General features: G+C 42.2%; 2 protein-coding genes across 4 annotated transcripts in view; one reads left to right on the top strand and one right to left on the bottom strand.

The window, feature by feature from the left end:
* The first annotated feature begins 286 nt into the window (after window positions 1–286).
* On the top strand, window positions 287–12159 carry LOC129813839 (protein regulator of cytokinesis 1-like). 3 transcript variants are annotated; one of them, XM_055866419.1, is made up of 14 exons: window positions 287–558; window positions 4465–4597; window positions 4697–4819; window positions 4964–5197; window positions 5381–5551; window positions 5653–5802; window positions 6232–6382; window positions 6470–6606; window positions 6824–6919; window positions 7984–8136; window positions 8467–8562; window positions 8766–8873; window positions 9267–9380; window positions 10594–11422. In XM_055866419.1, the coding sequence occupies exons 1-14, from the start codon at window positions 542–544 to the stop codon at window positions 10612–10614; spliced, it is 1704 nt and encodes a 567-aa protein (XP_055722394.1). In that variant the 5' UTR covers window positions 287–541; the 3' UTR covers window positions 10615–11422. The 3 variants fall into 3 exon arrangements, with proteins under 3 accessions (XP_055722394.1, XP_055722377.1, XP_055722387.1); XM_055866402.1 differs by lacking the exon at window positions 10594–11422 and adding an exon at window positions 11431–12159 and having other exon boundaries at window positions 292–558; XM_055866412.1 differs by lacking the exon at window positions 10594–11422 and adding an exon at window positions 11431–12159 and having other exon boundaries at window positions 296–558; window positions 8769–8873.
* A 16-nt stretch (window positions 12160–12175) lies between these two features.
* Window positions 12176–23477, bottom strand: part of LOC129813853 (5-hydroxytryptamine receptor 4-like) — a 55132-nt gene continuing 43830 nt past the window's right edge. The window contains exon 7 of the mRNA XM_055866432.1: window positions 12176–13939. Coding sequence (XP_055722407.1) covers window positions 13831–13939 — 109 coding nt within the window. The 3' untranslated portion in view covers window positions 12176–13830. The remainder of the gene's footprint in view (window positions 13940–23477) is intronic.

The following is a 23477-nucleotide window of genomic DNA, read 5'->3' as shown; positions in this document are numbered from 1 at the left end:
AAATTGTTATTTACAATCACGGCCTACCCCGGCCAAACCCTAACCCGGATGACGCTGAGCAAATTGTGCCGCGTCCTATGGGACTCCCAATCACTGCCGGTGTGATGTGATGCCTCTAGCACTGAGATGCAGTACCTTAGACCGATGCGCCACTTGGCATGTATTATGGTGACTTTTCCTATTGCAGGTTCAAACATATGTCCAGAATATTACAGACATTGATTACAATTTGATCTAACTGTGTATTGAAAATGTATTGAATGCACTGTCTAACGTGTCCATCTAATCAGCAATAGCTGGCTACAGTATTTTGACTGACAACATTCAGTACTGAAGTGAAAATGTAATGTAGCTTACTATCCACTTGACGGAGGCAGAGAGCCTCTCTGACCAAAAAGAGAAAAGGGGAGTGTCATTCGTGAATAGCACCATTGCTTCGTCGCGGCTATAATGACAATTTAAACCAGCCAGCCACACGTCTTTTTAATTTAATGTAAAACATTTATATTCGTCAATAGCTACCTAGTTTTCGGGGGCAGCAATGTCAAGCCGGAGGAGGTAAGTTGACTTTGTTTGCTAGCTAAAGTGGCTATCATTTACCAGACTAGAAAGGAGTTAACGTTAGCTATACTTATCTCTAGTTAAGTTTTCTGTAGCAATGTCTGAATTAAATTAGAAGTAGCTACCACAATGCAAAAAGCCAATGGCATTGCTGGGATAGGGGAACGTTTCATTCTAGACTACTCTTATTCTGACAATGACTATAGTAGGTTAGCTAAATTAGGTAATTCCACGTTCAAAACAACTGGTAACTTGTAAATATCGGACTTGTGTGTTCAGGACAATTGGGAACCTGAGAAAAAAAAGAGCTCCGACTGGCGAAAAAAATCGTTTAATGGTCATCTAACTCGGAATTCCAACTCAAGAACTCGGGCCTATTTCTAGAACTCTTAACTTTCCGACCTGAAGATCAGCCGTCCTGATTTGACAACGTCAGTTTTAGTGTTCCCAGGTGTCTTGAACGTACCAATAGTTAAACACACTTTGTTTTCTAGATCGGGTGTATTCATTACAGAACATGTTCAGTTTAATAACCAAACAAAACTAAACTCGTTTTTGTACAAATGCAGGTCTCATAGTTTTAGGAAACGTTTTAAGAAACGTTTTGCAACAATCGGCCCAATGAATAGACCCGTGGGACAAGAGGAGTCTTCAACGCGCTTTATCGTTACATTCATCCCCACATCACATACTTTTATTAGTGACTGGCTTTAACACACTTTTGTTATTAAAGTTAAAATGTTGTTAGAGTAGTGACAAACTTTCCTCTGCTAGAACCACCAGACTAACGTTAGCTCCCGAGTCATAGTATAGATCCAACCCAGGCGAGGCGGGTCATGACTAATTACCACAGCCCGTAGAGAATGATAGAGGTCTCTAGTGGCCAAAAGGCCTCATTTGCATGGGTTGCGCCATGGAGGACTTCCACAATTGTAATGTAGTCAACTGGGTGGGACTTCTAACTTCATTGGCTGATCCCTCCTGGTGACCCTGTTCAAGTCATGACATTAATTTGGGGACCAATGACATTAATTTGGGGACAGGTCGAAAAGCATTAAACATGTATGGCAATTTAGCTCGTTAGCTTGCACTTGCTAGCTAATGTTAATTTGTCCTATTTAGCTAGCTTGCTGTTGCTAGCTAATTTGTCCTGGGATATAAACATTGAGTTGTTATTTTACCTGAAATGCAGAAGGACCTCTACTCCAACAATTAATCCACACATATAACGGCCAACCAAATCGTTTCTAGTCATCTCTCCTCCTTCCAGGGTTTTTCATCTTTGAATTTATATGGTGATCCCATCTAAACTTTCATAGTATTGTAATGAAACAGCAGGGAGCAGGTCTCGAACCCTTGACCTTCTAGCCAGGGGTCCGGCGCGCTATCGACTGTGCCGCAAAAGCATGTGTAACGGATGTGAAATGGCTAGCTAGTTAGCGGGTACGCGCTAGTAGCATTTCAATCAGTTACGTCACTTGCTCTGAGACATTAAGTAGGGTTGCCCCTTGCTCTGCAAGGGCCGCGGCCTTTGTGGAGCGATGGGTAACGATGCTTCGTGGGCAACCGTTGTTGATGTGTGCAGAGGTTCCCTGGTTCGCGCCCGTGTCGGGGCGAGGGGACGACGTAAAGTTTATACTGTTACATTGATGCTGTTGACCCGGATCACTGGTTGCTGCGGAAAAGGAGGAGGTTGAAAGGGGGGTGAGTGTAACGGATGTGAAATGGCTAGCTAGTTAGCGGGTACGCGCTAGTAGCATTTCAATCAGTTACGTCACTTGCTCTGAGACATTAAGTAGGGTTGCCCCTTGCTCTGCAAGGGCCGCGGCCTTTGTGGAGCAATGGGTAACGATGCTTCGTGGGCGACCGTTGTTGATGTGTGCAGAGGGTCCCTGGTTCGCGCCCGTGTCGGGGCGAGGGGACGACGTAAAGTTATACTGTTACACTAGCTCCAGCAGTAGAGTCGATTTCTGCGCTTATAAACCCAGGGTTGTTACAGTATTACCACGACAACCGGCAACAAAGTTCGTCTTTCAATCACCCACGTGGGTATAACCAATGAGGAGATGGCACGTGGGTACCTGCTTCTATAAACCAATGAGGAGATGGGAGAGGCAGGACTTTCAGCGCGATCTGCATCAGAAATAGGAATAACTTCTATTTTAGCCCTTGGCATCGCAGACGCTCGCGAGCAGTGTGGGTGCAATAATTGAATAACATGGATTTCTAAATGTATTTTGCAGCGCACGCGACGTGTCTGGTCTGGTCAGCATGTAAGGGAATGCCTACCCCGTGAAAGGAAAACACCAACGAGATGCTTCACATGTATTCTTCCGGGGAAATATCTGGCTCATTTTACTATCTGTGATAGCGCTGCCCATGCTGTCACAGACACTAACTAAAATGGCACCGATACAATGACGAGTCCTCTATCTCAATGCCACCATGTTATGTTTCTACCATGTTTATTGTTTACTCCAAACAAGTCAATAACAAGTCAATAACATGGTAGAAACATAACATGGTTAATTTGTGGAATTTCTTTCCTTAATGCGTTTGAGCCAATCAGTTGTGTTGTGACAAGGTAGGGTTGGTATACAGAAGATTACTTAGACTATTTAGTAAAAGCAAAGAGAAATGACAGTACATCATTACTTTAAGACATGAAGGTCAGTCAATCCGGAACATTTCAAGAACTTTGAACGTTTCTTCAAGTGCAGTCAATAAAACCATCAAGCGCTATGATGAAACTGGCTCTCATGAGGACCGCCACTGGAAAGGAAGACACAGAGTTACCTCTGCTGCAAATAAGTTCATTAGAGTTAAGAGCCTCAGAAATTGGCAATTAACTGCACCTCAGATTGCAGCCCAAATAAATGCTTCAGAGTTCAACTAACAGACACATCTCAACATCAACTGTTCAGAGGAGACTGCATGGTTGAATTGCTGCAAAAAAAACACTACTAAAGGACACCAAGAAGATACTTGCTTGGGCCAAGAAACACTAGCGATGGACATTAGACCGGTGGAAATCTGCCCTTTTGTTCTGATGAGTCCAAATTTGGGGTTTTTGGTTCCAACTGCCGTATCTTTGTGAGATGCAGAGTAAGCGAACAGATGATCTTTGCATGTGTGGTTCCCACCGTGAAGCATTGAGGTGTGCTTTGCTGATGACACTGTCTGGGATTTATTTAGAATTCAAGGCAAACTTAACCAGCATGCCTACCACAGCATTCTGCAGTGATACGTCATCCCATCTGGTTTGGGCTTGGTAGGACTATAATTTGTTTTTTCAACCGAAAATTACCAAAAACACACCTCCCAGGCTGTGTAAGGCCTATTTGACCAAGAAGGAGAGTGATGGAGTTCTGCATCAGATGACCTGGCCTCCACAATCACCCAACCTCAACCCAATTGCGATGGTTTGGGATGAGTTGGACCGCAGAGTGAAGGAAAAGCAGCCAAATGCCCAGATTATGCAGAAAATGCCCAGACTATGCAAAAGCTGTCATCAAGGCAAAGGGTGGCTACTTTGGGGGGTTACTACATGATTTTATAGTTTTGATGTCTTCTATTATTCTACCATGTAGAAAATATCCATACAAATAAAGAAAAATCCTTGAATGAGTAGGTGTCAACTTTTGACTGGTACTATGTATAAAAAAAAAATTATATATATATATATATATATGGGGATTGGGAATGATGCAGACAGATTCTGTCAATGTAATTATCTGCAATATTAAAGCTGATCTACCCCCTAAAAAAATATTGTTTTTGCAGTGCTTGGTTTCAAACTGTATACCAATAATTGGTATCATATTCAGATTTGTTAGGCAATGTGTTTGCTACTTAGCCAGCTGAAGTTACCAAATGTGATGGTCATGTCTCTCATCTCTGCAGTGAAGCCCTGGCTTTCTCGCTAGTGACTGGTATAAACCATGCCATGGCCAGGCTGGTGGACATCTGGGATAGCATGGGCATTATGGAGGAGCAGAGGGTAGAGCGGATGGAGACAGTGAAGAAACACATTGAGGTGAGGCTTCAGGAAATGTAGATGAACTGAAAATGAAACGGAAGCCTTGTCAAGTAACTAATTAACAGACTGATATGACATTCCTTTCCTAATCTAAAGGGCCTTTTGAATGACATGATCACTGAGGAGGAAGCTTTGAAGCACCGCATCCGAACCAATATCATCACTTTTGAAAAACAGTTGGATACCTTGTGTCTGGAAATGTCAATGGATCCATACAAAGTAAGTGGTTATTTCTTCAGGCTTAACAACAACAGTAAAGGTTGGTCTTTAAAGGGGCTGTCTCAATAGTTTAGCTGGTTCCACCCCTTGACTCTTTTCCTTCCATGGTGCTAACCTCCTGTCTCCATCTTGTCCACCTGTCAGTTGGAGGAGGGTCTGACAGTCCTCCAGATCGAGAAGAACCTGCGTCTGCGTATGGAGGTTCTGGCCAAGGAGAAGGGGGACCGTTTGAAGGAGCTACACGGACTGCAGCAGCAGGATAAGGAACTGTGCTTGGAGCTGTGCGTCACTCCCTATTATGTTCCCACAGGCAGCATGCCCTCACGCACTCAGCTGCAGGAGCTCCGGGAGCACCTCAAGACCCTCAGTGAAGAAAAGGTATTGCAACAGCTGTCAGGATGGCAAGACTGTTTAGTGTGAATGTCATGAATACCTGACTCAAGTATTACTAAGCACACTATTATTAATTTCTTCTTTTTTAAGTCTCTTTTGTGGTCTTGTGATGTTTGTCTTTTGTTGCAAGCATCTCGTCTCTTGTCCCTCCCTTCCCCCGTTCTGTAGAAGAGTCGTGCAAAGGTGTTCTCGGGGCTGCGTGAGGACATCAGGAAGCTCATGGAGGACATGGGTCATAAACCAGAAACCAGTCTGGAGAAGGAGTCGGTGTGTCACGGCGAGGAGATATTCCTGCTCACGCATGAAAACATCAAAGCCCTCCAACTGCTGTTGTCCCAGGTACTGAAAATAAAAAATTTAAACTTACTAATGATTACTCAAAGATTTGTTGTTTTGGTTCTAGGACTTTTGACCAATTATATTAGTATATTTTTGTTTAGATGAAGATCAAGAAGGAATCCCTGATGAATACTCTGGCTGAGCTGAAAGAACGAGCTATGTGCCTGTGGAATCGTCTGGAAGCACTGGAGCAAGATCGCACTGCGTTCCAGGAGAGTGTGCAGGGTACACTTTCTGACCAAATCACACAGGTTGGAACTCCCTCTTCCTTCATACCTCTCCTTCACTACTGTGTTGGACAAAGCTTCACTGGCATACCACTGCAAAACAGTGAACATGGCACCATAACTATTAAGTTTCCCCAGAATTGGCTAACAAGGGAACAGAGAATACCTCTACAATGGTGCTAGACACCACGGTGTTTGACAGTCCTGTATCATTAGGGCAGTGTTTCCCAACTCCAGTACCTTCAACAGTACACATTTTTGTTGTAGTCCCAGACAAGCACACCTGATTCAACTTGTCAACTAATGATCAAGCCCTCAATGAGTTGAATCAGGTGAGTTTGTCTGGGGCTACAACAAAAATGTGCTGTTGGAGGTACTTGAGGACTGGAGTTGAGAAACACTGCATTAGGGCAGTTTTTACTCCTACTGAAACTGACCCTGTTGCCCTTCCAGTGGCAGGGGGAGGTGGACTGTCTGACAGTCCTGCAGAAAGCCATGTTGGAGGATGTGATTGACAAGGTCCGACAGGAACTAGTGGCTCTCTGGGACAAGTGCAACCAGGGCCCTGAGCAGCGTGAACCCTTCAACGCCCACATCTGTGACGGTAGGTAGAACAATAATGGAAATACTTCCTCTCTCACTCATACGCAAAACGCATACATACTGATCGAGCCGATCCGTCTTTCCCTAGATGACTTCACAGAGGAATTGTTGGCACTACATGATGCTGAGCTATTGAAGGTGAAGAATTACTATGACCAGGCTAAACCCTTACTGGAGGTTCTGCAGAAATGGGAGAAGTACTGGGCCCTCTTCCAGGACTTTGAGGTAATGCTGGAATTTGCTGTCAAGCTATGTTTGTGAAATAAATTGCAAATATATATTTTTAATTGTGTACCACTTGATGCATGTAATGGTTTTCAATCAAAAATATCCACAGTAGATACCAGCTGCTCTTGTTTCTGATACATGTTCAGTGTGGTGCAGAATTGTTTTTGTTCCACTTGACATAGAAAACGTATCTAATTTTCAAACCTCTTTGCAGAAAAAGGCCAATGATCCAAACCGCTTCTCCAACAGAGGAGGAGCCCTTCTCAAAGAGGCCAAAGAGAAGGTCAAAGTTCAGAAGATGTTGCCAAAGGTAAGGCTGGATTTGATTCATCAACATGTCCCTCTAATAACTTTGTTTGGCAGTTGGAGGGAGGGAGAGAAAAAATATCTATATGTATTTTTTTAAAGTAAGGCTGTTGTGCATGTTGGTCTAGAGCATCCCAAACATGCTCAATGGGTGACGTGTCTGAGAATGCAGGCCATGGAAGAACTGGGACATTTTCAGCTTCCAGGAATTGTGTACAGATCCTTGCGATATTGAGCCGTGCATTATCATGCTGGACATGAAGTGATGGTGGTGGATGAATGGCACCATAACGGGCCTCAGATCTCATCACGGTATCACTGCATTCAAATTGCCATCAATAAAATGCAATTGTGTTCATTCTCTGTAGCTTATGCCTGCCCATACCATAGCTCCACTGCCACCATGGGGCACTCTGTTCACAACATTGACATCAGAAAACCGCTCGCCCACACGTCTGCGGTTGAGGCTGGTTGGACGTACTGCCAAATTCGCCAAAAGTTTCTTGCAGTCAGCAAACTTTTATTGTCCCCAGCACAATGTGCACCTGTGCTAATGATCATGCTGTTTAATCAGCTTGTTGATATGCCTCAACTGTCAAGTGGATGGAACAGCTTGGCAAAGGAGAAATGCTCCCTAACAGGGATGTTAACAAATTTGTTCACAATTTGAGAGAAATAAGCTTTTTGTGTGTGTGGAAAATGTCTGGGATCTTTTATTTTAGCTCATTAAACATGGGACCAACACTTTACATGTTGCATTCATATTTTTGTTCAGTGTGTGTATATATATTTTTTAAATATAATGTACATTTAAAATGTAATGTCTGAAAAGTGGCAGCAATGGTTGATGATAATCAAAAGATCACCGCCTCCTTTATTCAATGTCAAATCTTGCCCCACTGTATGCTGCTGCCCCACTGTATGCTGTGTATATGATGGTGTCAGTGAGGTTGTGACCTTATGTAAAATGCCAATGATGTATACAGTTTAAATGCCAGTGAAGTGTATATAAAGGATTTTGACAAAGGAAAAGTGATGTTGATCCTCCCTGTTATGTGATGTGACTAGTTGGAGGAAGAGCTGAGGACTGGTGTTGAGAGCTGGGAGAAGGACCAGGGTTCTGCCTTCCTGGTCCAGGGCCAGAGAGTCATGACCTACATCTCCAGCCAATGGGAGGAGCACAAACAGCAGAGGGGCAAGGAGAAGAGTGAACGTGCCATTGTAAGTCCAGCCCCTCATAATGCTCTCACATTGACCCAGCAGTGTTCCCCAGTCAGCCCAGTACTGGTCCATAGAGGCTTCAGGGGGTTTGCTATTTTTCTTTAAAAACTATCATCAAACCTGATCTCCCTGTTCCCATGTCCAAAAGGCAAATTCTAAAACGTACTGTGCTGAACTTGGATTGAAATAGACTTGTACACCATATGGTGGTCAGCATGTGTAACTGTTGAATGGTGGGAAACAGGGATTTGACCGTTCTGTCCCCAGGAGAATGGTCTGTTTGTTAATGACTGGTCTGTGACTGAGGCTTTGTATGTCTCTGTGTTGCAGACATCAAAGAAGGGGGAAATGACAACTCTCTTCAAAACTCCCACGAAGAGGGCCCATGGCGGAATGAACACCCTCACCCCCAACAAGATCAGGAAGGTACAGTAACTAGCAGTGGTCCACATAGGGCTAGTTCACTCCCCTCCAAAACCAACTGTCCACTTTACTATTGTGGTAACTTTTTTATTTATTTAACTAGGAAAGTCAGTTAAGAACATTCTTATTAACAATGACTGCCTACATCGGCCAAACCCGGATGACACTGGACCAATTGACCTTGACCACCATGACTGTCCTTTCAGCAGACTCCTGCCCAGCCTATCATGGTGCGCTCCGTCAGCTGCAGCTCATCCAGCACCTTCATCAGTGTGCCTAGCAGCAAGCCTCCTCTCTCCCAGGTTCAGATGCAGGTACACACACACAGCACTCACTCCAAACTTTGGCCAATCATTGGTTCTTGTGCTTGCACACATATATCTAAATTGAATGTTCAACATCTTCCTTTTATATTGCTGGACAACTATTAAAACAACCACTAGGTGATGCTGTTATAGAATTTTGCTTATTTATGCGGTAAGCTATTTGGCCACAGTCAATTTAGCTTGTGATAGAAAGAATATTGACAGCGAAATCAAAACTTGTCTTTAGAATTTAACCTCTTTCCAAGGTCAATCATTCTGGTAAAGAGATGCAGAAATGGAATACTTCAAATGGATTAGCAGAGGCTGCTGGGAAGGAAGTGTATTGCATGCTCAGTTTGTTGACTGATGTGCTGTTTGTTTGTCCATTCATTGGCTAAGCAGAAAACCAAGTCCCTTGAGAGAAGCAACAGCAGCAGTAGACAGAGAACACCCCTGCAGGAGTACAACGGTACAGAGGGGAAAAAACCTGTTGACATCAGCTACTCTGACTTCACTGTAAGACCAGCCTTTTAAACTATACTCTAACTCAGCGGTCACCAACCTTTTCTGAGTCAAGATCACTTTCAGAGTCAAAAAGCAAGCCGAGGGCCTCCCGGGTTCAAGCCCAGGCTCTGTCCCAGCCGGCCGCGATCGGGAGGTCCATGGGGCGACGCACAATTGGCCTAGCGGCGTCCGGGTTAGGGAGAGTTTGGCCGGTAGGGATACCCTTGTCTCATCGCGCTCTAGCAACTCCTGTGGCGGGCCGGGCGCAGTGCGGGCTGACCAGGTCGCTAGGTGTAAGGTGTTTCATCCGACACATTGGTGTGGCTGGCTTCCGGGTTGGATGCGCGCTGTGTTAAGAAGCAGTGCGGCTTGGTTGGGTTGTGTTTCGGAGGACGCATGGCTCTCGACCTTCGTCTCTCCCGAGCCTGTACGGGAGTTGTAGCGATGAGACAAGACAGTAACTACTAACAATTGGATACCACGAAATTGGGGAGAAAAAGGGCAATAATAAAAATAAAAGCAAGCCGAGATCTACTTCACAGAATTGATTAAAAGCATGATATGAATCGAGGCCTATGCAACATTAATCTAATACAACCAGTTCTGTAGGAATGAGGTTTGTGCTGTATGCCTAATATGTTACCACAGCATACTGCCAATTTTGTCCTTGTCGGACCATACACTGCCGTTCAAAAGTTTGGGGTCACTTAGAAATGTCCTGGTTTTTGAAAGAAAAGCACTTTTTCTTTTTTTGTCCATTAAAATAACATCAAATTGATCAGAAATACAGTGTAGACATTGTTAATGTTGTAAATGACTATTGTAGCTGGAAACGGCTGATTTTTAATGGAATATCTACATAGGCGTACAGAGGCCCATGAACAGCAACCATCACTCCTGTGTTCCAATGGTACATTGTGTTAATTAATCCAAGTGTATCATTTTAAAAGACTAATTGATCATTAGAAAACCCTTTTGCAATTGTTAGCACAGCTGAAAACTGTTCTGATTTAAAGAAGCAATGAAACTGTCCTTCTCTAGACTGGTTGAGTATCTGGAGCATCAGCATTGGTGGGTTCGATTACAGGCTCAAAATGGCCAGAAACCAAGCACTTTCTTCTGAAACTCAGTCTATTCTTGTTCTGAGAAATGAAGGCTATTCCATGTGAGAAATTGCCAAGAAACTGAAGATCTGGTACAATGATGTGTCCTACTCTCTTCACAGAACAGCACAAACTGGCTCTAACCAGAATAGAAAGAGTGGGAGGCCCTGGTGCACAACTGAGCAAGAGGACAAGTACATTAGAGTACTCCTGCACAAATTCATGTTCTCATGACCTCCATATTAAAATAGACACGACGAGCTGCTTATAATAATAAGGCAGCTGTCGATACTTTTGGCTACTCATTCATTGCAGCTACAGTTCTGGTTGTAGTGGGAGTAGAAGTAGGGTGAAGCGCATTTTATGTTTTGTAAAAGTGTTGAATAAAAACGGTGACAGTGCTGAATTAAAAACTTGAAGTATGAACTCACTCATGAAAGCAGCAGCTCTTTGCTGTGTTCTTTAAGTCTCTCTGGTCATGGTTTTGAAATTGATTAAATCTCATGTAGTTTGGGGGTTGTGGAAGCTATAGGCATGGTGATTTGAGGTATTCAATAGGCCAGCGCACTTGATTTAGCTCTCTCAGGTCAGAGTTTGTTCCTTCAGACAAATGAAATGGTTCAAAATGGGAGTACTTTGATTATCTGGCGCGCAGGGCTTCTGAATCAAGTGCACCTACCGCCAGCAGCGAAAGATGAATAAAATAATAATAGGCGCACAAGGCTTTATCGATCGCGATCGACAGGTTTACTTCACTGTAAGACCAGCCTTATATGCTGTCACCTCAACTTTCAATGTGTACTTCAATAATCCATTCCAGACACATGAACTTATAGCAAAGATTGACAGATTTTTTTTTTTCCTGCGCATTCTGCTTACTCCTCCAGATTGCTTTTTTTTATGGGGGTGGGGTGGGGGGTATATCAGTTACTAAAATATGTGTCTTTCATTCCCCCCAGGGTGACCTGTTCAAAAAGCCAAATGATGCAGTTTTCAATTCGACAGCAAAGGACCTTTTCTGATTTTTCTCATGATGGTCCCCACGTTTTAAGATGTGCGTGTGTGGACAATTCACCCCGCACAGGTTGTGGTGTGTCCACTTGGCACTCCTCTCGTGTATATATGGCCGGTGTTTGTAATGGTCAGTGAGCATTTCAAGTAATGCAAGTCTTTGTTATCTTGATGTAAATCATTTTTTGTAGTTGGTGTTGCTCTTACTTTGAAATGTGACCAATTTTGCCTTTTTGTATAGTAATGTTTATTTTAGACACCCTGTATGGAAGTGAATAGGTCTAAAGGGACTGTATGTGTCAGGTGTAGATGAAACATCATAAAGCCATGTTTTCCAGTTATTAATACTGTGCAGTCCAGGGAAGTGAATCACAAGTTTAATACGGTAGATCCCCTTAGATGTTACATGCAGTACTTTTGAGATTCCTTTTGATATTTGACTTGTTTATAAATGGCCAGGCTCCATCAGAGGAAGCATCCTGTTTTGATACAGACCTTCCAGCAGAACTACATGCAGCTCTTTCTGTATGTAAATATTGCTCTCTTGAAAATACACTTTTCTTATTGCACATGCGTTCTTGACAATGTGTTTTGTCTTGACGTGTGCCTTGTCTTGTCAACATGTGCCTGTTTATTTTATATATTTTTGACTTAATTAATAAATATATATATTTCAATATGACATCTTTTGAGTTTATTTTTTAATCTACGGTAAATCATAATACACATGAAACAAGAGTTTGGCTTTAATCATATGGGGGAGTGTTCGATTAGAGCCAAAGTCTTTAAATTGAACTAGGCCCTGTAAACTTGAATGGTTATAGAGAATATGAATTCCTCTTCTGCGCCATCAAACCTGGATTGTATTGTTGACCTTGAGGTAAAACACTCCTCTACCCTTGACCGATGAGTGGGATTGTAGAAACCATGTAATTATCATGGATAATCAAGTTAGTCATTTATGAAAAGGGAGAAGAGGATTTTTGCTGTGTAATTGCCTCACTGAAATAATAGCATAATGGTCAAACATGTTTTAAATGCTTTCAAGGCAACACAGTATTACACAATTAAAGCTGTTTGCTATTCAGCTGTCTCCATTGAAGCCCATCATTTTTTTCTGGGCTGCATGATCAGAAGTACAAGGCTAGATTAGACAGCAATTGAAAAGCAATTTTGTTAGTTGCTGAGTTCTTGGCACATAAAATTGTGAAGTTACACATTTATTTATCACAAATAATATCCAACAATGCAAAAGAAATCTGACTAAAAAGTTGTCACATAGTAACAAGACATTGCTCCTTATTTTCTGAAGCTGAAATAAATACAATTTAGTAATGTCTATTTTATACCATCAGTTCTCTTCTGATTAAAATGTACATGAAATAGTTGTTGTCAGAGCCAAAACTAAATAAATAGTAAATGCTAAGTTGATTGACATAATTAAATACAGTTGTCCTTAACATACACAGGTCACTACCAGGAATGAGACCCTTTCATCCACAGTGTTTTGCCCAGGATGTTTTTCAGCAGCGGGGGGGGGGGGTGGTAGGTGTGGCCAATGGAGCGGTTTTAGAGGCCCTCCTCTTGACAATTCTACATGTTTTGCCATAGGGCAGAGAACATTTTACAGTTTTAAAGCTAGTTTCCTACAATTGTTCTTATGCTGAGTAACTCAAACATAACAAAATCAATGGGGGTCCCATGCCATGACATTTTTGGAATTTCAGATTCTCCCTGACTAGTTTTTATTTTGGTGGTTGTTAGTTCTCAAATATGATCTAATAAATAAATAAAATGTATATATATATATATTGCTCCATTATCTTTTCTACATTCCTTATCTCGTTTTAGTTGTTGAAGTTTACATTTAAAATGTTTTACCATCCTGAAAATATATTTATTTATTTTTTGCAGTGGCGTCCATGATTTAGCAGCGGCGGTGCGAGGCTTGTAAAATGCATTTAGGGGAAACACTGACAAAACTGGTGAGCCAACTGGTTACAATAGCTTTTAACTTCATAGGGACCCGTAGAATATTTATCACCAATAATCATCTTGGCGTAATGCTCAAGTCATTCCACAGACACTCTAACTGGCTTTTGATCTGTTCATGCATCTTCATTGTCTGATTGTCTTCACCTGGGGAAAAAAACTCTGACTGGACAGCGCTTTTACGCAGTAAATTCCTAAACCATCATCTGGTAATTCAATAATCAAATGATTGACTTCTTCACTATCAGACTGTAGTCCTTCAGACCAGAATCTCATTGTGGTGACTATACGTCCCCATTAATACATACTGTATTTTACTTGTTGAACTTGTGTGAGACATAAGCAGGGTTAGGTCATTATCTCTGGGCTATAGACAGTCCACCCATGGAGTCCTGAGATTCCAGCTCATTGGATAAAATCCTCCTGCTGTTGTCACTGTAGCTTCCGTTGGGAAGGAAGGATAGTCTAGAAGGGGGAAATGAAAAGAATGTTGTTAGTTAGTTATGAGCTCAGCCGGCCGCGACCGGGAGACCCATGGGGCGGCTCACAATTGGCCCAGCGTCGTCCGGGTTAGGGGAGGGTTTGGCCGGCATGGATGTCCTTGTCTCATCGCGTTCTAACGACTCCTGTGGCGGGCCGGGCGCATGCATGCTGACACGGTCGCTAGGTGTACGGGGTTTCCTCCAACACATCGGTGTGGCTGGCTTCCGGGTTAAGCGGGCATTGTGTCAAGAAGCAGTGCAGCTTGGTTGGGTTGTGTTTTGGAGGACGCACGGCTCTCGACCTACGCCTCTCCCGAGTCTCTGTACGGGAGTTGCAGCGATGAGACAAGACTGTAACTACCAATTGGATACCAACAAATTGGGGAGTAAAAAGGGGTAAAATAATAAAAACATTTTAAAAAAGAGTTATGAGCTAATGAGGGTCCAAGTAAAAGACCGATGGTATCCAATGGAAAGTGAATCTGAAAAAAGACAGTTCTTGACAAATGAAGGCTTCTAGCAGGCAGGGCAGATACCAGACAGTGTTACACAACCAGCTACGCTAACTGTAGAATAGACGCATCTCTCACGCCTCAAGACATGAATTCTTAATTACAATGTTCCTCCATGTGAGACAAGGGAGATGTACCTGTCCATAGTTTTGTCACTACTATTGCTGTCAAACCTTGCTGCATCCCCCTTCCCCTCCAAAAGGACCACAATGAAAATAAGCTTTTAAGCTTTGTGTTATCGTTAATGGTTTTCTTAAATTGTTTGTGGAGGTGTCACTGGCTGGAGCGCCTTTATGTATGGATTTAAAAATTGTCTAAATTCAATCAATCAACCTCCAAATGCACTCTGTTCTCGCAGAAGACTGTTTACTGTCAAAATAGAGCTCTCAATCTCTATTTATCCAACAAGTACTTATCATACCCAGATGAACAATGTCAGATGCTATTTGTCTAAGCCTGTACAGAATGTCATATCAGGCATTGTCATGATCAACTTGACAACATGAAAATGTCACCAGGGCATCCATCAAACTTGGACATATTATCACTCCTACACTGATGTTTCAAACATACATTTTCTGTCAGGAATGACAAATGGTTTATAAATAGTCTGTGATTTCCTTAGTTCATATTTACACTGCTAAACAGCCATTAAAGCTGCCATAATGCACAGCTATATATAATGCTACAGTGCCTATTCTATACTGGGTATTTTGTCAGTGTAATGATGCCACTTAAATGGAATGAATCACGACGACACAATGTGGCATCACACCACACACAGTAACAGAATCACTCTGTACCTATGGCATCCTGTGGCACTGGACTTGTCCACTGCAGTTATGTTTCAGCACTTCCTGCAGGGTCGACAAAGGTACCTCATAACATGCGTTCCTGATTGACAAAATACACAAGACATGTTCAATGTTATTTCTAGATGATTAATTTGAGCCAGCTCAAACCTGAGGGCTGCATCCATGGAATCAGACAGTTGTGCTATCCACTGAGAACCGAAGGCATTCTGCGGGAACTAGACATTTTGAATGCTGATGATACATTTCTAGAGCAGCACCCTTATACGATTCATTTCACCTACATGCCATGCGATTTAGCTTAAGATGTTTATTTTTAAAGAACTAAAATAGATCTCCATAATGGACGTTCCCACGTTTGACCACAATGGGATCTATAAAAACTGGGCTCCACATTGTGAACCCTGAACCTTGAACTGTATTTAGCATCATGCAAATGCTTTGGCAGAGATGTCACCCTATCTCTTACACTAAGCAGATCCAACTGATATCTTTGGCTGTAGTGCAAACTTCATTACAAGAACAAAATGTGTTGTCCACATTTTTGAAAACAGGGTGACCTCCAGCCAGGATGTACTGTTTTGAAAGAACAAGTGCCAAAATAAATCCACATGGGGTCAAGCACTCCACATAAACATACTTTATCAAAAGAAGCACTATAACTATATAGATACCATTCAATGCATGTCCAATTTGGCCTAAACTTTCCAACTCTAAACAACTCCTTGAAAGAGAATGTGTAGTGAGCATGAGAAAGCTGATTCAGTTTATTAGCTTAGATCGTTGTCACTTAATACAATATTTAGGCAAGTGAAGAGGGAACATGACCTCTTCTGCCGTTGTCTATGCCTCATTTCATGGCAATATTTTTCTTTGTATATCAAATAATCAAACCCTCATCAAATAAAAATTAAATCAAATTTTACTTGTCACATACACATGTTTAGCAGATGTCATTGCAGGTGTGGTGAAATGCTTGTGTTTCTAGCTACAACAATGCAGTAATATCTAACAATACACACAACATAAAAGTAAAATAATGGAATTAAGGAACATATAAATATTAGGATGAGCAATGTCGGAGTGGATAAACTAAATACAGTAGAATAGAATACAGTATATATGTATGAGATGAGTAAAGCAAAAATATGGAACATTATTATAGTGACTAGTGTTCCATCATTAAAGTGGGCAGTGATTTCAAGTCTACGTACACTACCGTGCAAAATCTTGGGGTTACTTAGAAATATCCTTGTTTTTGAAAGAAAAGCTATTTTTTTGTCCATTAAAATAACAAATTGATCAGAAATACAGTGTAAACATTTTTAATGTTGTTAATGACTATTTTAGCTGGAAACGGCAGATTTTTTTTATGGAGTATCTACTGTACATGGGTGTACAGAGGTCCATTATCAGCAACCATCACTCCTGTGTTCCAATGGCACGTTGTGTTAGCTAATCCAAGTGTATCATTTTAAAAGGCTAATTGATCATAAGAAAACCCTTTTGCAATTATGTCGGCACAGATGAAAACGGTTGTGCTGATTAAAGAAGCAATAAAACTGACCTTCTTTAGATTAGTTGAGTATCTGGAGAATCAGCATTTGTGGGTTCGATTACAGGCTCAAAATGGCCAGAAGCAAAGACCTTTCTTCTGAAACTCGTCAGTCTATTCTTGTTCTGAGAAATGAAGGCTATTCCATGCGAGAAATTGCCAAGAAACTGAAGATCTCACAACGCTGTGTACTACTCCCTTCACAGAACAGCACAAACTGGCTCTAACCAGAATAGAAAGAGGAATGGGAGTCCCCGGTGCTCAACTGAACAAGAGGACAAGCACATTAGAGTGCCTTTTAAAATGATAAACTTGGATTAGCTAACAACGTGCCATTGGAACACAGGAGTGATGGTTGCTGATAATGGGCCTCTAATGGGCCTCTGGTCTATGTAGATATTCCATTAAAAAATTGCCGCACAACTGAGCAAGAGGACAAGTACATTAAAGTGTCTAGTTTGAGAAACAGACGCCTCCCAAGTCCTTAACTGGCAGCTTCATTAAATAGTACCCGCAAAACACCAGTCTCAACGTCAACAGTGAAAAGGCGACTCCGGGATGGTGGCCTTCTAGGCAGAGTTCCTCTGTCCAGTGTCCGTGTTCTTTTGCCCATCTTAATCTTTTCTTTTTATTGGCCAGTCTGAGATATGGCTTTTTCTTTGCAACTCTGCTTAGAAGGCCAGCATCCCGGAGTCGCCTCTTCACTGTTGACGTTGCTTTCTTGGGTACAGGAACAATGGTGGACATCTTGAAGCAAGTGGGGACAGCAGACTGGGATTGGGAGAGATTGAACATGTCCGTAAACACTCCTTATCTGTGCACTGTGGCGCATTTAGCCATTAGAGGTTGCCAAATAAAATATTTTACCCACAGGAAGACTGATGGACAATAACATGACACAAATCTTTTCCAGGATAGAAATAAAAAGTCACAAATCCATTTACACCGTAGTTTTCTGGTAGGTGTATGGTGTGCTGGGCCAAACACCATATCTGTTCTGCTGTTGAGTGGTTTCACAGTCAGTATTATTGGTTTTGTATTGTTCCCTGTCACACATAAAAGCCTCAACCAACACCTACAGTAGTTAAACATATACAGTTGAAGTCGGAAGTTTACATACACTTAGGTTGGAGTCATTAAAACTCGTTATTCAACCACTCCACAAATTTCTTGTTAAACTATAGTTTTGGCAAGTCGGTTAGGACATCTACTTTGTGCAATTGTTTCCAACAATTGTTTACATACAGATTACTTCATTTATAATTCAATGTATCACAATTCCAGTGGGTCAGAAGTTTACATACACTGTGCCTTTAAAAAGCTTGGAAAATTCCAGAAAATTATGTCATGGCTTTAGAAGCTTCTGATAGGCTAATTGACATAATTTGAGTCAATTGGAGGTGTACCTGAGGATGTATTTCAAGGCCTACCTTCAAACTCAGTGCCTCTTTGCTTGACATCATGGGAAAATCAAAAGAAATCAGCCAAAACCTCCGGATTTTCTTTTTTGACCTCCACAAGTCTGGTTCATCCTTGGGAGCATTTTCCAAATGCCTGAAGGTCCCACGTTAATCTGTACAAACAATAGTACGCAAGTATAAACACCATGGGACCACGCAGCCGTCATACCACTCAGGAAGGAGACGCAATCTGTCTCCTGGAGATGAACATACTTTGGTGCGAAAAGTGCAAATCAATCCCAGAACAACAGCAAAGGACCTTGTGAAGATGCTGGAGGAAACCGGTACAAAAGTATCTATATCCACAGTAAAACAAGTCCTGTATCAACATAACCTGAAAGGCCGCTCAGCAAGGAAGAAGCCACTGCTCCAAAACCGCCATAAAAAAAAGCCAGACTACGGTTTGCAACTGCACATGGGGACAAAGATCGTACTTTTTGGAGTAATTTCCTCTGGTCTGATGAAACAAAAATAGAACTGTTTTGCCTTAATGACCATCGTTATGTTTGGAGGAAAAACAGGGAGGCTTGCAAGCCGAAGAACACCATCCCAACCGTGAAGCACGGGGGTGGCAGCATCATGTTGTGGGAGTGCTTTGCTGCAGGAGGGACTGGTGCACTTCACAAAATCAATGGCATCATGAAGAGGAAAATTATGTGGATATATTGAAGCAACATCTCAAGACATCAGTCAGGAAGTTAAAGCTTGGTCGCAAATGGGTCTTCCAAATGGACAGTGACCCCAAGCATACTTGCAAAATGGCTTAAGGACAACAAAGTCAAGGTATTGGGGTGGCCATCACAAAGCCCTGACCTCAATCCTATAGAACATTTGTGGGCAGAACTGAAAAAGCATGTGCGCTCAAGGAGGCCTACAAACCTGACTCAGTTACACCAGCTCTGTCCGGAGGAATGGGCCAAAATTCACCCAACTTATTGTGGGAAGCTTGTGGAAGGCTACCCGAAACGTTTGACCCAAGTTAAACAATTTAAAGGCAATGCTACCAAATACATGTAAACTTCTGACCCACTGGGAATCTGATGAAACAAATAAAAGCTGAAATAAATAAATCATTCTCTCTACTATTATTCTGACATTTCACATTCTTAAAATAAAGTGGTGATCCTAACTGACCTAAAACAGGGAATTTTTACTCTGATTAAATGTCAGGAATTGTGAAAAACTGAGTTTAAATGTATTTGGCTAAGGTGTATGTAAACTTCCGACTCCAACTGCATACAGTGCATTCGGAAAGCATTTAGACCCCTTGACTTTTTTCACATTTTGTTACGTTACAGCCTTATTCTAAAATTAATGACACAGTTTTTTTCTCTCATCAATCTACACACAATACCCCATAATGACAAAGCAAAAAAATAACTGAAATATCAAATTTACATAAGTTTTCAGACCCTTTGCTCAGTACTTTGTTGAAGCACTTTTGGCAGCATATGCAGCTTTGAGTCTTCTTGGGTATGACACTACAAGCTTGGCACACCTGTATTTGGGGAGTAAACAACATTATTTCCTACAGATCCTCTCAAGCTCTGTCAGTTTGGATGGGAAGCGTCGCTGCACAGTATTTCTAGGTCTCTCCAGAGATGTTCGATCGGGTTCAAGTCCGTGCTCTGGCTGGGCCGCTCAAGAACATTCAGAGACTTGTCCGGAAGCTACTCCTATGTTGTCTTGGCTGTGTGCTTTGGGTTGTTGTCCTGTTGGAAGGTGAACCTTCGCCCCAGTCTGAGGTCCTGAACGATCTGGAGCAGGTTTTCTTCAAGGATCTCTCTCTACATTGATCCGTTCATCTTTCCCTCGATCCTGACTAGTCTCCCAGTCCCTGCCGCGGAATAACATCCCCACAGCATGGTGCTGCCACCACCATGCTTCACTGTAGGTATGGTGCCAGGTTTCCTCCAGACTTGACGCTTGGCATTCAGGCCAAAGAGTTCAATCTTGGTTTCATCAAACCAGATAATCTTGTTTCTCATGGTCTGAGAGTCTTTAGGTGCCTTTTGGCAAACTCCGAGCAGGCTGTCATGTGCATTTTACTGAGGAGTGGCTTCCATCAGGCCACGACCATAAAGGCCTGATTGGTGTAGTGCTGCAGAGATGGTTGTCTTTCTGGAAGGTTGTCCTCCCATCTCCACAGAGGTACTCTGGAGCTCTGTCAGAGTGACCATCAGGTTCTTGGTCACCTCCCTGAACAAGGCCCTTCTTCCCCGATTGCTCAGTTTGTCTGAGCAGCCAGCTCTAGGAAGAGTCTTGGTGGTTCAAAACTTCCATTTAAGAATGAGGATGGCCACTGTGTTCCTGGGGACCTCAGTGCTGATGCCTTAACACAATCCTGTCTCGGAGCTCGACGGACAATTCCTTCGATCTCATGATTTGGTTTTTGCTCTGACATGCACTGTCAAATGTGGGACCTTATATAGACAGGTGTGTGCCTTTCCAAATCATGTCCAATCAATTGGATTTACCACAGGTGGACTCCAATCAAGTTGTAGAAACATCTCAAGGATGATCAATGGAAACAGTATGCACCTGAGCTCAATTTCAAGTCTCATAGCAAAGGGTCTGAATAATTACGTAAATACATGTATACAATTTTGAAAAACCTGTTTTCGCTTTGTCATTATGGGGTATTGTCTGTAGATTGATGAGGAAAAAGGTAATTTAATACATTTTAGATTAAGGCTTTAACATAACAAAATGTGGAAAAGGGAAGGGGTCTGAATACTTTCCAAATGCACTGTCATCAACAGAGACTAAGGGAGACCAGTTGAACGTCTCCAGGGAAAGGTTTTATTGACTTATTTCTGTTTAATTTAGTCTTAATTCCTCGGGCGCTGGTCCACATGGTTCTTTTTATCAACATATGTGATCAGTCTTAAACTATAAACTCTGAATCCTGGAGGACTCTGGATGGAAATTAAACCAAAATACAGGACCTCAGACCTTGCCCTGGCAGACACCAGGAGCCATGGTGATTGCATGTTGATTAGCTTAATAATGATGTGATTTCCTTCTGACATGACATCAAGGAATGTAGAAATAGAGCTACAACAGGGGTGGGCCAGTTCCATCCTGTGAGCCCATTCAATCTGGCCCGCGGGAGGTTTGAGTCAAAAAATTATAATAATCACTCCAGGTTATTCTTGAACGTCTACAACTAGATAGAAAGTATGTAAAAAAATATAATGGACCTATATATTTTCAAATACCTGCCCTTTTCTGAAATTTCTTTTGACAAACAAATCGTTCCAACAAAATAATCTGTGAAGCCCTCCGCTGAATTTTTAAATCCCGGTGTGGCCCTCGAGCCAAAATTATTGCCGACCTCCTGATCTACAGTATATCTCTCAGACACTTCGACCTTATTTCACAGGGTTCAGAAAACAGAAAATGGCTTGAGTCCCTCGGGTACCTGACTACCCTGAATTTCTTACTGCCAAAACATGCTACGAAGAATTTGTTCTGCCCCTGAAAACAAATAAATTGCATTTTTGCAGCTCTATCAAATCCCTAAGTCCCAGTCAGTCTCAAATGAATTACAACCAAATCCCATCTATGGTGAAGTATTTGTTCAAATGAAGTCATGGTACATTTTACAACTGTTTATTCCCAGACTAAAAAGAACATGTCTTTCTATTGAAGAGGGCAGAACAGCAGTACATTCCCCAAAGGAAATTAAAACACTGACTTTCAGATCACTTGACTATTATCCAAGGCATTATGCCACCAGTATAGTAGGTCTATAATATACTATTCTGATATATGAAAACATCTATATAATAGATGAAAACATCTTATATTTTTTATACCAATCCATCCATTCATCTTGCACTGCATAACTCCATTTGCAGTCACTGACAACAACTGAAATTGCCATCCGGATCAGCTCCTCTGATCCCTGGTATGTGGACGTTACTAGTTTCAGTTTGTATGGGGTTTATTGGATTGGGGCTGAGACACACTGTTAAATTATCCAATCCTGTGCTCCTAAACTCAAACCTTTGATCATAACCAGATGACCAACAATATGGTCAGGGCAGGACAGGAGTGAAAGGGGCTGTGTGTGAGAGACCCTGCTATCTGAGCCTTGCTATCTGAGCCCTGCCATCTGAGCCCTGCCATCTGAGCCCTGCCATCTGAGCCCTGCCATCTGAGCCCTGCCATCTGAGCCCTGCCATCTGAGCCCTGCTATCTCAGCCCTACCATCTGAGCCCTGCCATCTGAGCCCTGCCATCTGAGCCCTGCCATCTCAGCCCTGCCATCTCAGCCCTGCTATCTGAGCCCTGCTATCTCAGCCCTGCCATCTGAGCCCTGCTATCTCAGCCCTGCCATCTGAGCCCTGCTATCTGAGCCCTGCTATCTGAGCCCTGCTATCTGAGCCCTGCCATCTGAGCCCTGCCATCTGAGCCCTGCCATCTGAGCACTGCCATCTGAGCACTGCCATCTGAGCCCTGCTATCTGAGCCCTGCTATCTCAACAGGTAGCCAAATCTCCACAGGTTAGATCACTGAAGGTCTCTGTCAAGCATCAACCAGCTCTGGTAAAATAAACAACACAAACCTTGTATCTGTTTCAACTGTTTTATCTGAAAAAGTAAAATGAACATTACTGTTCAAGTTTCAAAACATGCATATTAATTACACATGAACACCACACGTTGATGTAGTGCACATAATAGCTTCCGTTGAGTCCATCATAAATCTATTCTGTGCAGTAAACAAACACCTGGTTTGACTAAAGTCTGCAGAACCTAGAGGGGCTGAGTTGTGAGGTTAGTACAGTTAAAATTATATTAAATTATATGGTTTGAATCAACCATGTTTATTTGGTTTGAATCAACCATATTTGCATGATATTGTGAGAAGTAGTAAACAATTTATATAACATAATATAATCGTGAAATTCACAGTACATTTGTAATACAATATAACATGGTGAACTATGTGTATTACAACTTGTTGACGTCAAAGAAAGTACTGTAAGCTTTGTTATTAAACTGGAACAGATCAGTTGCCCCCAGGTCATGAAGTCATTTCCCCCCCATTTTTCCACGGTCTTTCACTATTACATCAAGACATAATAATAATAGTAGTAATATGTGCCATTTAGCAGACACGACTTAGTCATGCGTGCATGCATTTTATATATGGATGGTCCCGGGAATCAAACC

This window comes from Salvelinus fontinalis, chromosome 2 (genome assembly GCF_029448725.1).
Source record: "Salvelinus fontinalis isolate EN_2023a chromosome 2, ASM2944872v1, whole genome shotgun sequence".
NCBI lineage: Eukaryota > Metazoa > Chordata > Actinopteri > Salmoniformes > Salmonidae > Salvelinus > Salvelinus fontinalis.
Note: the sequence above shows the minus strand (reverse complement) of the source record. Positions and strands in the feature narration are given on the sequence as shown.